The sequence below is a fragment of the Podarcis bocagei genome (assembly GCF_964188305.1).
Source record: "Podarcis bocagei genome assembly, chromosome: 10".
Taxonomy (NCBI): domain Eukaryota; kingdom Metazoa; phylum Chordata; class Lepidosauria; order Squamata; family Lacertidae; genus Podarcis; species Podarcis bocagei.
The window spans coordinates 37,170,930-37,183,857 of record NC_138135.1 but is presented as its reverse complement, the minus strand read 5'-3'; the positions used below and the strand labels follow the sequence as shown (position 1 = coordinate 37,183,857).

At 40.0% G+C, this 12,928-nt stretch overlaps 1 protein-coding gene across 6 annotated transcripts in view; it reads left to right on the top strand.

Annotated features, from left to right (window-relative positions):
- The window catches only part of ANO4 (anoctamin 4), a 146,500-nt gene extending 134,157 nt beyond the window's left edge, over positions 1-12,343 (top strand). For 5 of the 6 annotated variants that reach the window (XM_081209446.1, XM_081209442.1, XM_081209445.1 and 2 more), the window contains 7 exons: positions 1,486-1,628; positions 2,657-2,809; positions 3,917-4,064; positions 6,441-6,560; positions 8,158-8,263; positions 10,476-10,676; positions 11,738-12,343. In XM_081209446.1, coding sequence (XP_081065572.1) covers positions 1,486-1,628; positions 2,657-2,809; positions 3,917-4,064; positions 6,441-6,560; positions 8,158-8,263; positions 10,476-10,667 — 862 coding nt within the window. In that variant the 3' untranslated portion in view covers positions 10,668-10,676; positions 11,738-12,343. The remainder of the gene's footprint in view (positions 1-1,485; positions 1,629-2,656; positions 2,810-3,916; positions 4,065-6,440; positions 6,561-8,157; positions 8,264-10,475; positions 10,677-11,737) is intronic. The other variant, XM_081209443.1, reaches the window with a different exon arrangement.
- Positions 12,344-12,928: the final 585 nt, after the last annotated feature.

Here is a 12,928-nt window from a genome sequence, read left to right as displayed (position 1 = left end):
ACCTTGTTCATTCGTGTATTTGTCTGATAGCCATTCTACTTTGGATAATGAAGCAGAACTATTCTGTGAAAGATTTCACCTTACAAAAGGAGTATCTGAAAGAGAAGCTTGATAGATAGGTGGCTAGATAGGTTTGCCTTGTTATCTATGGTTTTGCAAGCAGATTATTTATATAGTACTACAAAATTCATTCTCCCCAGCCCCCTTCAAAAACAGAGATAGGAGGAAAAGTGCTCTGAGAAGAGCAGATAGAACCCATTCACCTGTGTTTTATACAATAAACTGAAATACGTTGTAATTAATTGATTAAAACATACACATGTTGAAACATAATGGTATAAATAATACCCAACATCAAAATGACAAATAATTGAATAGCTCAAAACTCCTTATATAGAAAATGGATTGAAATATTTTACATCACTAAATCAATACTGCTGATTTTAGAAGTGGTAGGACCTAGTAGTGCTTCAGTTAAAATCCTGTTGAAATAGGTAAGCTGATTTATACATCTATGTTTTAGAAACCATGCTTTTGGCTTAGAGACTGACAGCCCAGTCTTAGCCCTGTATACTTAAGAAGGATGTCTCACTAATTTCAGTGGGATTTATTTCCAAGTAAGGGCAGCTGTGTATGTTGCACAGAGTAACTTATAAATCTTTTATGGCTTCCTGTATAATGTCCTGAGTTGTACTTATTGCATCAGCACTTGGTTCACTTGTTAGCAAGACAACATGTACTGTAGTTATTAGCTTCCCCACTTATCTCTGCTTCCTAGCATACTGAACATTCAGTCCTCACAAATACACCCTTTTTAAAGGAACTCCACACATCTGAACACGCTTCCTCTTCTGATTAGTTCAAACAATTAGCTCTGTCCTTTGCAATGGGAGTTACACAAACCAATCAATCAGACTAAAATATGTATGCATTCTCTTTTTTCCTTTTATATTATCTGGAGGTAACAACATTGGTTTGTGGGCAACAAAGGCTATTAATCTACACAATCAGCTGTGCATCACAAAAATATGTCTATGTCATGAATTGCTTGGTGTGTTAATTTGTAAAATTTCCTAAGAGTTCTAACTAACTTTGCTGTTCAATCTCTTTTAATACAAAGGACAACATTGCAAAATTGCATTTGGACTCGTCTGACTCGAACCCCACTTTTTTTTTTTAATGGATATTGTAGAACCTGAAGGTTGTCACATAACAGACTTTGTGCCTGATATTTATGAGTTACTCATGGCACCTGAATGTCTCTTCCAGCATTTTTCATCCTCTCATTATATAACCTTATTGATCCAAATAGTGTGCAGATACCCCAAACAGCAGGATGTCTGATATATGGACTAAGAGGAGTAGAGTGGACGCACTAACTGTCCTGTTCTGCAAACACAAGTATGGCATGGTGGAGGAGAGGCAGATGACAATGTTGAAATCAGTTGGTTAGAAAAAATGGCATTTCCCCCCCTACATATGCAGGTTAATTCAGAACTGGTGGACCAGAAGAAGATTGCGACAGGAGCACGGTTCACTGCGAAAAGCAAGCTTCCCACAGTGGGAGAAAGACTACAACCTTCAGCCTATGAATGCCTATGGACTCTTCGATGAATATCTAGAAATGAGTATGAAGAACTCTATGTGTAAATTGCTCCATCACAGTCATTTATACAGTGGTACCTCAGTTTATGAACTTAATCTATTCTGTTTCCCTAATGAGGCCTCCTGCCGCCGGTGCCCTTCCACCATTCGGATTCCGTTCTTAGACCGAGGTAAAGTTCGCAAACTGGGACACTACTTCCAGTTTTGCGGAGTTCTTATACAGAATAGTTCGTAAACAGGACTGTTCTTAAACCGAGGTACCACTGTATATCATGCTTCATTCCACTACTTCCAAACAACAAGAATGTATTATTTTAGTATAACAATCTGGAGCATTACTGCATTTAGTCTATAAAATTATTATTGCCTTAGACTAGGACAAATATAGCTTAGGACAGCCTTTCCCAACCAGGTGCCCTCTATATGTTGTGGACTACAGTTCCCATCATACCTGACCATTGTCCATGCTGACTGGGACTGGTGGGAGTTGTAGTCCAAAATATATGGAGAGCATTGAGTTGCAGTCTATTACTTTAGGACAATCGTCCAATTCTGGGAATGGTGATTTGTTCACTTCCACATGGAGTCAACAATACGGCATGAGGTGCTGCAGTGGAGTAAAACATTTTTTGTTTTAATTATCTCCCACACTCAAGGCCTTGCAATGTGTTTTGGATCTAGCTTGAAATTTTGAGTCGTAAGTTGGAGTGCAGCTGGCAGGGGTATTTAAACACTTAAGTCAACTACTTGAAACAGTAGGCATGACACTGGAGAGCTTCTGGCTAGCCATCCCCTGTGCTTCACCTTACTCAATGAAGTCATGGGTTAAAAACAAGTAAATTTACCATACAGTAAAGCATAGTGGGATCCCAGGTCTTCCATTTGTCTCTCATGTTCATTAAAGCTCAAGAACAAATATGCCGAAATTTTTGATAACAAGGGACACGTTAAGATGGATCAATGGTGCAGATATGCTCAAAGTCAGCACTCTAATTTTGGGTTGTTTTCCAGTGTATGGCTGAGTGTGTCCCTCATTCTCACCCTTTCACAGTTCTTCAGTTTGGATTCACAACCATCTTTGTGGCAGCTTTTCCACTTGCTCCACTTCTGGCCTTACTTAACAATATTATTGAAATCCGGCTTGATGCATACAAATTTGTTACGCAGTGGAGGCGGCCATTAGCTTCAAGAGCCAAAGATATAGGTAAGCTATTTACCATTATGAATTTCAAGCGTCTGCTCAATGCCACAATCTGCTCATACATTCAGTTGTTCTCTAGGTTGGACTGCTGTAATGCTCCCTCTGTGGGGCTGCCCCTAAGGTTGCCCCAGAATCTACATCTAGTGCAAAATGTTGAGACTTGACTGCTCTTTAAGGTAGACTATCACCATCATGTTACACTACTGCTGAAAGAGCTTTTTTTTTGGGGGGGGAGATTGCCCACAGTTGCTGAGCTTTTTTCGGGGGGGGGGGATTGCCCAGACTTCTTTAACTTTGGAGGGGAGTTGCTGAAAATAGCTCACCCGCAGGACCAAAACAGCCAGTCACATGCACAGTGACGAACCAACCAATCGTTAGCAAGCGGCAATCGCCCACCCTAATACTACAGCAGCAAATAGCCAGCGGACCTTGCCAAACCCACCAATCACCAACAAAAACGCCACTGACAATCTCCTGCTCGCGGCAGCCACCAATCGCCCGTCCCACCTCTCCACTATCCATGTATAAGATGCCCACCAAGCATAATTTTAAAATAAAAGAACCTCATATTATACATGGAACAATACGGTAGCTACCATGCTAAGTTCATGATACTGGTGTTACAAAGCCCTATACAGAATGGCCATTTTGTGTTTTGCTATGGGCTGCCCATTGCACACACTCAAAATTCAAAATGTTCCCTATAGTCCAAAAGGGCTGGCGACCCCTGGTGTTGATAATACTGAGTTAGATGGATCAGTGATCTGATTTGGTATAAATCAGCTTCCTATGTGCCTATTAAGTAGTAAATATTTTTATTTTATTTCTTTGGAGAGTTTTATGATTAAGTGGCCTATACACATTGTTAAAGTTTTTTTAAAAAAAGCTTTCAGTGGGTATTTAAAACAATATAGCAAGATCGCCAGCTTAATGTCAATAGGCAGAGAGTTTCAAAGCATAGCTGCCGCCACACTAAAAGACAGATGCCTTGCAAATTTAGAACCAATGTTATATGGCATTTGTACTAATAAGTTGCAACTGTATTTGCGTTTGAAATGCTACTTCTTCTGCTGCTCCAGGAATTAACACAGCATTTTCTTTATTACACAGGAATCTGGTATGGAATTCTGGAAGGCATAGGAATTCTTTCAGTTATCACAAATGCATTTGTTATTGCTGTAACTTCGGATTTTATCCCTCGGCTTGTTTACGCTTACAAATATGGACCATGCGCAGGTCAAGGGGAGGCTGGACAAAAGTAAGCTTTAATTATAGAAACATGAAGTAAAGTCATCCCAGGCCCAATCTACATGTGCATTTTTTTGTAATGCTGTTGCTTCTTGCTTGCTCAGGAGGCACACAGTACATGCCTCCAACCTGTAATAATAGCACCACTTCAGCTTCTTGATTCCATGACTTCTCGGGCTATTTTTTTAAATGATTTTTGTAACCACCTTTCTACTTATTGCATTACTCTTTTGCTGTGGATTTCCAGTCGAACCCACTGTGTGCTGCTTTTGTTATAAGTGGGAGAGACTTTGATCCTACAGAACTTGCTTAGCGTCCTTCTTCATCATCTTCTCTCTCTATCCCATCAGCTGGATGGGAGTGGACCTATGGAAAGGAAATTTTATCCTCCAACACAACTGGATGCCTTTTTTTTAATGCTGCTTTTTAGTAGGCACCTGCGCTTAACTTACGTGGCCTTTCCCATGCAACTTTTACTATTCATGGGGAGGGGAAATGCAGTTGTGGTGTAGCTACATCCACATCCTTATCTGAGGGGTGTGTGTTTGCAGTTTCTTATTCACCCTTGTGCAAAGTAATTCAGAGGGTGATCTCTCTATTAACTTGGATTAACACAAGCATGTACCTGAGTTGTTGTTTTTAAGAATGAACTTTCAAGCACCACACAGTTACAACTAACTGCAGTGATGGTTGCCATAGAGTTTTGTGATAAAGATCCTCCCACGTATTTATTGCCCTTTGCAGTGGCATGTAGCACAGAATGCATTATAAGCAAATGAGATTCAGCAGTGTGTTCCATATAGCGTGTCTCTTGAGTGGCAATTGCATTGGTGAAAAATGTCAGTACCGCGATGCCTCAAAAACATAAGGGATTTCAGTATGGATTGCGCCCAGATCTCCATAACTTAGCGCCTTCCATGAGCATCTCTTGAAAGTTCATCCAGCCTTTTGTACTCCTGTTTGGCTTCAAAGAACATAAGGAATGAGATTTAAAAAATGTCTTTTTGGCTAATATGGCAATAAATAGGGAAAAACCACAGCAATACAAAGTTTTGTACCAATGCTATTATAAGTTCTGCAAAGTACAAAAATCTTGGTAGTGTGTAATGCTCTCAATGCAGATTTTCTACATAACTGGTGGTCCTGCTAAATTATCCATCAATTTTGGAAGACGATAGCGGAAGGAAGCCAAAGAGTAATAGGAGACAAACTCAGCCAATTACCAAAGGATTTGTTGTTTGATATTTTGTGGGAAACAATAAATATAACAATAAGGTATTACTCCCAGAAGCTCTCTTTGAGGAATGGAAAGAGAGTCTCCTGCCATTTCCTGTAGTTTTTCCAGAACTTATGTTTAGGGTCTACTACTTCAATTTTTAGCCATACCATGATAATTTTAATGCAGACTGAGGTGACTGAAGCTTCTATAGTGTGGTGTATAATAAGAGAGAAAGACATAGTACTGATGCTGTTGCTATTTTTCTATTTCAAAAGTTTACCCTTTATTTCATTGGCATTCATGTGCTGGGAACTGTGTTCCTGCTGGATGCTTTAACACCTTAACCTAGTGAGCTAAGCCATGTTTCACAAAGGGTAACTTCCATTAAGCATTCAGATGTATTAATTATTCATTTTTTCAGGCACAGGAATGAATTTGTTGATGTTATATTTTTGCTATATTTTGGGCGTCATTGTAGTTTTGTCATAGTGGCAGAAAATGAACAGTTAAAGTTACAGCTTGTGATTGACGGCGCTACTAACTCATTAGCTTGTCAAGGATTTGGCACTTTGGTACATGTTGGAGAGGAAACAAATGCTCTGTTTCCATAATGAGTTGGGTCTGATTTCTGAGTTGTCTGGCTTCCTAAAGTTGTGTATCGCTGCAGGGCATTTGAAGGTTTGCTTTTTCCTGTCTCCTTTCTTTTGCCAGCACAACAAAATGGAGAGAGAGAAATTTAGAAATGTACTGTGTAAGGGTTTTCAGCCTGTTCTGTTCATGCCAGCTTGCCTTTAAAGTGGGAATATGCAGGTCTTCTCGGAGCTGACTCAGGACCAAGATAGGACAAAGTATAATTTACTGTGGCATTCTTTTGCCGAAAGAAATATAAAATATAAATATTTCAGTACTTCAGTAGAGTTTTTATTCCCCAAAGTCGGTGGTTGCGCTTTGCTTGCAAAACCGTTATAAGTGTTAGTAATACTGATCCATAAGCGATCATCAGTCACACTTGGCTGGAATGTTGATTTTATTAACTCTTGTTTCTAAGATGTTTGGCTCACAGATGGAAGTGTTCCTTGCCCCTGCCCCCATCAACATGCCATGTTTTGAAACAAGCCTAAAGTTAAAAGACTGAATGTACTAAATGGAAAAATTCTTGTTTCCCAGGTGTATGGTTGGCTACGTTAATGCAAGTTTATCAGTTTTTCTAGTGTACGATTTTGAACATCGTTCAGAACCATCATCAAATGGAAGTGAGTTCTCCGGCACGCCATTAAAATATTGCAGGTAAAGAAATATATGCAGAACTACTGCCATGTGAATAATAATCTCTATTCTGTTGGTATTATTAGTATCAGTATAGCTAGTGGGACGCGGGTGGCGCTGTGGGTTAAACCACAGAGCCTAGGACTTCCCGATCAGAAGGGTTGGACTCGATGGCCCTTGTGGTCTCTTCCAACTCTATGATTCTATGATTCTATGATTCTATGATTCTATGATTCTATGAATCCCCGCATCGGGGTGAGCTCCTGCTGCTTGGTCCCTGCTCCTGCCAACCTAGCAGTATGAAAGCACCTCAAAGTGCAAGTAGATAAATAGGTACTGCTCTGGCGGGAAGGTAAACGGCGTTTCCATGTGCTGCTCTGGTTCGCCAGAAGCGGCTTAGTCATGCTGGCCACATGACCCGGAAGCTGTACGCCGGCTCCCTCGGCCAATAAAGTGAGATGAGCGCTGCAACCCCAGAGTCGGCCACAACTGGACCTAATGGTCAGGGGTCCCTTTACTTTTACCTATAGCTAGTGAATCGTAGGAGCTCCTGCCCTCCACTCCACTTTCCCTCCAGGTAAGCAGCAGGAACCTACTGACCAGGGGGTCAGGCAAGTGCTACCACCCCACTGCACCATTCACAGCTGCCCCAGGAGCTTGAGCTATGAATCAGGAAGTCTGCAGTTAAATTCTTCTTCCATGAATTCCTGAGTTGGCTATAGACCTGTCCCACCACTGTATTCTCCATTTTCTGGCTTTAAATTTTGAAGGCAGGGAAGATAATTGTAACCCCTATAATTTCTCAGCCTGCGAAAATACAGCACAGCACTAACAGCAACTGTCTCTTCCGACATTAAACCCAGGAAACAATGGAGGAGGTGAGGAAACAGAATCTGGGTGGTGGGGGAGGAAGGAATTGAAAGAGCAGAAAGTGGCCATTTATCCTGCTCAGTTATTATATGCAAAGTTGAAAGATTCTATGAGATTTTTTATCTTACTGTTATTTGTTGCTGATTTTTTGCACATCAATAGTTGTCTAGACAAAGATATTGGAAAATGGGGTTGTTTGTGTCCATGTAGATTAAACATAGTTTATTTTGCACTGTTGCTAAGTTTCCTTACTCAGGTATGTAGGAGGAGGACATGGTTTCAACAGACACTGCAACCTGACAAATCTATGGTGATAGACAGCAGGACTCAGAACAGGATCCTGGGTCCAGAAGCAGTTCTGCTTCCAGATCCCCACTGTTTATCTGCTTCTTTTCTCTCCCTCAATTGGTGGTATAGAACCAGAGCACTGTGTGCTCAGGAAGGCAGAGGTGGAGTGAAAAAGGCAACTGTAGCCCTAGAGGAGCCTCACGCATAGGTTGAACTCCTTCAGGTTTGCAGGGTTGGCACTTCTTTGCCTGTCTATTGAAGTCTTATTTCTTATATAAGAAAATAAGAAGAACCTGGCTGGATGAAGCCAAAGGCCCAGCTAGTCCACCATTTTGTTTTCACGTTGCCTGCTCAGATGCCGATGCCAAGAGACCTAGGGCAGAATGCTCTTGCATTTATGGCCTGGCATTCATTGCACTGAGATGGGCAAGGATAACTTCCTGTTTTGTTTTGTTCTTAGGTACAGAGACTATCGTGACCCCCCTCATGCTCCAGTGCCCTACGGCTATACGCTACAGTTTTGGCATGTCTTAGCTGCACGGTTGGCTTTTATTATTGTATTCGAGGTAAGTTTTAGGACTAAAACAAATTTTGCAGACTTCCAAACTTTATGTTGGGTTTTGAAATCAATTATCATCCTATAGATGAGGAAAAAAGAATGATCTCCTAGTTGATTCTGCGCAACAGATCTCAGCGCAGCATAGGATTTATTCCACATAGCATGCTGGTCAGTTTCAGGATCAAATCCCAATTTTTGAATTTGTGAGGTAACCTAAATGTTGCATTTTTTTAAAAACACCCTTTTCTTACTATCAGAAAAGGGAAGGAAAATCAAACAGCGATTATCCTCTTTTTCTTAGTATTCTGGATATTCAGTTTAGAATTAGTATTATGTGCTAAGGCAGAAACTTGTTAAAATGTTTGTAGTCAGTGTATTGTATAATTTTTGGTAAAAGAATAATTAGTAATTACTGTCATTTTGCATTTAATCAAATATTGTACTTCCATTTCCCCATATTGTTAGTATGCTGTTTATGACTAGTTTTGTCAAATAAGCTGTTGCAACATAATTATTTTTATTGTGAATGAAATGAAAACTCCAGCAATCCAAAATGTGGGAGCATGACTGAATAATTAAAAATTAAAGACTATTTAAACCAGCAAAGTCCACCGTGCTGTGAATATTTTCAGAGAAATTCAGTTATAAATAAATATTAAGAGGCAATCCTAGTTTAAAGAGAATTAACATAATTTGAAAAACTACTGATAAATCATAAGGATCATTAACTGTCAAAGATTTGGAAATTGCTTCTTAAATACAATACTTAATCAGAACAAGTAAAAGAATTCATGATAAAGTGGGGGTGAGACATAAGACTATCTGTGGGGAGACATGCAAGTTTGCTTTGAACATAAATATAAGAGAAAACTGATATGGAACAGACGGTATGTAACAGCAAAGATTATCCAAATACAGTGGTACCTCGGGTTAAGTACTTAATTCGTTCTGGAGGTCCGTTCTTAACCTGAAACTGTTCTTAACCTGAAGACCACTTTAGCTAATGGGGCCTCCTGCTGCTGCTGCACCGCCGGAGCACAATTTCTGTTCTCATCCTGAAGCAAAGTGCATAACCTGAAGCACAATTTCTGGGTTAGCAGAGTCTGTAACCTGAAGCGTATGTAACCCGAGGTACCACTGTAGATGCTTGAAATGCTGGTGGTGGGAGGGGAATTGGGAATTATGGTTGCATTTGGTGAGAATGTCTTTTTGAAGAGATACTATAAAAACAACCTTAAATAGTAAAAATTGTGGGATATTTTTATTTATTTTACTTATTATATAAAATTATACTGCTTGATTGTAGGAAAAACCCCTCAAAGTGGACATGAGACACCATTAGCCCCAGAAATCTTCCAGCTTGCCTCCATTAAGAGGCAGTTCTGCTATGCCTCAGCCACAGTGGTCACCAGGTTAATTTTTCTAGAAAAAAAAGGTCCTGGAACTCACCATGGACGCCTCCCTTGTTCTCTTATAATGGCAATGGTGCCCACCTGAGAGGTGCTGGAACTGAGTTCTTGCTGGAAAAAGCCCTGGTTGGTCACCAATGTGTAGCCCTGGATTTGAAGAGGGTCAGCAGCTCTGCCACTGTGGCCCAGGAGGCAACCAGGGTCCTTACAGCCTGTTTGCTCATCCCCCATCTTGTTTTTCCTCCGTTGCCAAAGGTCTGGCTTACCATGACATCTGAACCTGAGCTCGCGGTTAAACTTTCTGCTTACTTCTTGCCGAGTGGTCCCAATAATTCCTTTGGCAGTGTCCCAGAGCTCTTCCACCTGCTTCCCAAAGTCAGGTGCCTCCATTACTCAGCTTTGGTAAGGGAGTGAGAGGGCTCTGGTAGCGTCCCAGATCCCTCATGCCTCCTTCCCAAAGCCCAGCACTTCACCTTACCTTACCCTGCTTTTTTGGGAAGGTGGCACAAGGGCTGTGGGAAATTGTCAGAGCCCTCTAACTCCCTTACCAAAGCCTGGCAAGTGAGGAATACTTGCTGGGTGCACTGGTGAGGGGAAATATAAATAAACTGAGAGCAAAGAACTGTGGCTCCCCATTTATTTATTTCCCCCAGCCCATGTAAGGTTGCGATCGCAAGTTTCAAGCTTACGGTACTGTATGAAAGAGAAACAGTACAGGTTGTGTTTTTTATCGGTATTAATCATTCTTATGCTCAACAGAATTGTTGGAAGTGAAAATGCTTAATTTACATGTTTGTTTGTTTTCTACAGCACCTGGTGTTTTGTATAAAACACTTGATTTCCTATTTAATCCCAGATCTTCCTAAAGATCTGAGGGATCGTATGAGAAGGGAAAAGTATCTGATCCAGGAAATGATGTATGAAGCAGAACTGGAGCGTCTACAAAAGGAACGGAAGGAAAGGAAGAAAAATGGGAAATCTTATCACAACGAGTGGCCATAACTAAGCTGGGTGAGCATTTCTAAATGATACATCAGTTCAACAGTGTGAAACAAATTTCCCTGATTAATTTGAGAAACTCTCTAACCTTTAATACAATCAAGAGTTTAGATAACTGTTTTGTGGGCAAAGGGGCTTGAACATAACAAGTCTGAAAATCCAGCTAGCCTATCCTATTACTTGGGGTGGATAACCTCTGGCTCGCAGTGTGTTACCAGTCAGCCACTGGGTTTAAAAATTGTGTTGCATATTTTTTACCATTCTAGTAACAATGCTCAACATAACCATGCCAAGCCTAATAGTTTAACTATAGGAGGCAAGGTGAGAAATAAGAGAGTTAAAGCCTACCATTATAGCTCAGGTAACCAACAATACAAATCGTGTTGCATTATGTTATGCAAGGTCCATCCTGTGGTACTTCTAGCATCAGTTTACTCCTTTTGTATGGTTTCCTGGTGATTAAAAACTCTTAGTGTGGTATGTAGGTTTTGTTCAATAAAACACAGGAATAGATTGTAAGGTAAGTTTTCTGAAAACATCTTTGCATTGGCTTAATAAAATGCAATTTATTTTTGTTTGTTCTTTTTATTATTATGTACTTTTGTGTTCTGAACCACCCTGCGACCTAGGGATGAAGAAGGGTGGTATATAAATTGAAGAAATAAAATAATTTGTTCTATTGGCCCAACAAAAATTACCTTTTACTGTATTATTGTTTGTTTTTGAGCTTACATAAATCTCAGTCTGAAGGATCAGCATAATGTGTTGCTGCCACTGTTCACAGTGAGACATATTGTTTGATAACGAGTCCTCTTTCTAAGCAACAAGTTTCCCCTTTTGTCCTTCATCAGATTAAAATATATGCAATCCAATTACAGTTCCCCAAAGACAAAAATTGTGGCCCTGAATCCAGTTAGAGATTCACATTTGCTTAATCTCACAATTTGTGTGTACATAATGCAATATCCTTGCTATTTGGTTGAATACATGAATTGTGCCTCCTCTTTTCCTGACCGGATACTATTTTTTGTTGTCGCTGCTGCTGCTGCTGCTGCTGCTGCTTACATTTGCAGGTAGGATACCTATATTCCATTTGCTTACTACAGTTTCAAGAGAACACTACCTTCAAGAGAATGAACAAAAGATGCAACCTCAATGCATGCCACAATCTGACATAGCAAACAGGACAGAACATGTCAAGGAGTTTTACTGTGAAATCATCTTGCAGTCTGCATATGATTGCTACTCATATGCCATTCTAAACAAGCATGCAACTCCAGTTTTTAAAATCAAGACACTTATATACCGTGGACTATTTTTCAGCCTGTTTGCTACTCTTTTGCATTATGTTCCTTGTCACTTTTTCAACACTTCCAATAGTAAATAGACATAAAAAATCTGGGTACTTTGGCAATGGCTATTATAACATCTCCTATTAAAGTACCATGTATATCAGACACACTGATTACATATCTGGTAGCTCTTTGTTTTCATTTTTTTTTGAGGGAAGATATTATATATCATACATATGTATAATATATATAAAGTATATAGAGATTGTTTATTGTAAATAGCAAAACAAAAAACAAAAAAGCCCTATGGTTAAGAATGTCAGATTTTCACACTTAAAATATACCATCAACATAAAGCCATGTTTAATGCTTCAATAATGTCATAAGCTTTAAAAATAAATTATGGATAAAATTATTGCTTTTTGTGTCTTCAACAATTATTTTAAAAAAAACTAAGTTACTGGATGTTTAATATGACATGTGTCTTTTCAAATTTGATGATGTGATGGATCAGGTCACCTTTGAGACTGTTTGCTCCCATATAGGCCTGCTTGAGAATTAAGATCGTCGAAGACCTTCCTCTTGGTGCAGTTTCAAGATATTTGGTGAGTGAGCACGAGTTACAGGAGCCTTGCAGTGCTGCCACGGTTCTGGAATACTCTTTCCGTCAAAATCTTCTTGGTTTTCTCTTGCAGAGAAAATCACAGAGGGAAGTGTACAGGGGCAACCATGTAAAATGCAACCTTGCAGGTCACATGACCCTATAGCAATCTGTAAGATATAGTGCCACCAATAGGGTTTCCTCTGAGGATCTAAGTCAGGCATAGGCAAACTCGGCCCTCCAGATGTTTTGGGACTAAAACTCCCATCATCCCTAGCTAACAGGACCCGTGGTCAGGGATGATGGGAGCTGTAGTCCCAAAACATCTGGAGGGCCGAGTTTGCCTATGCCTGATCTTAGTGGTTCCAACA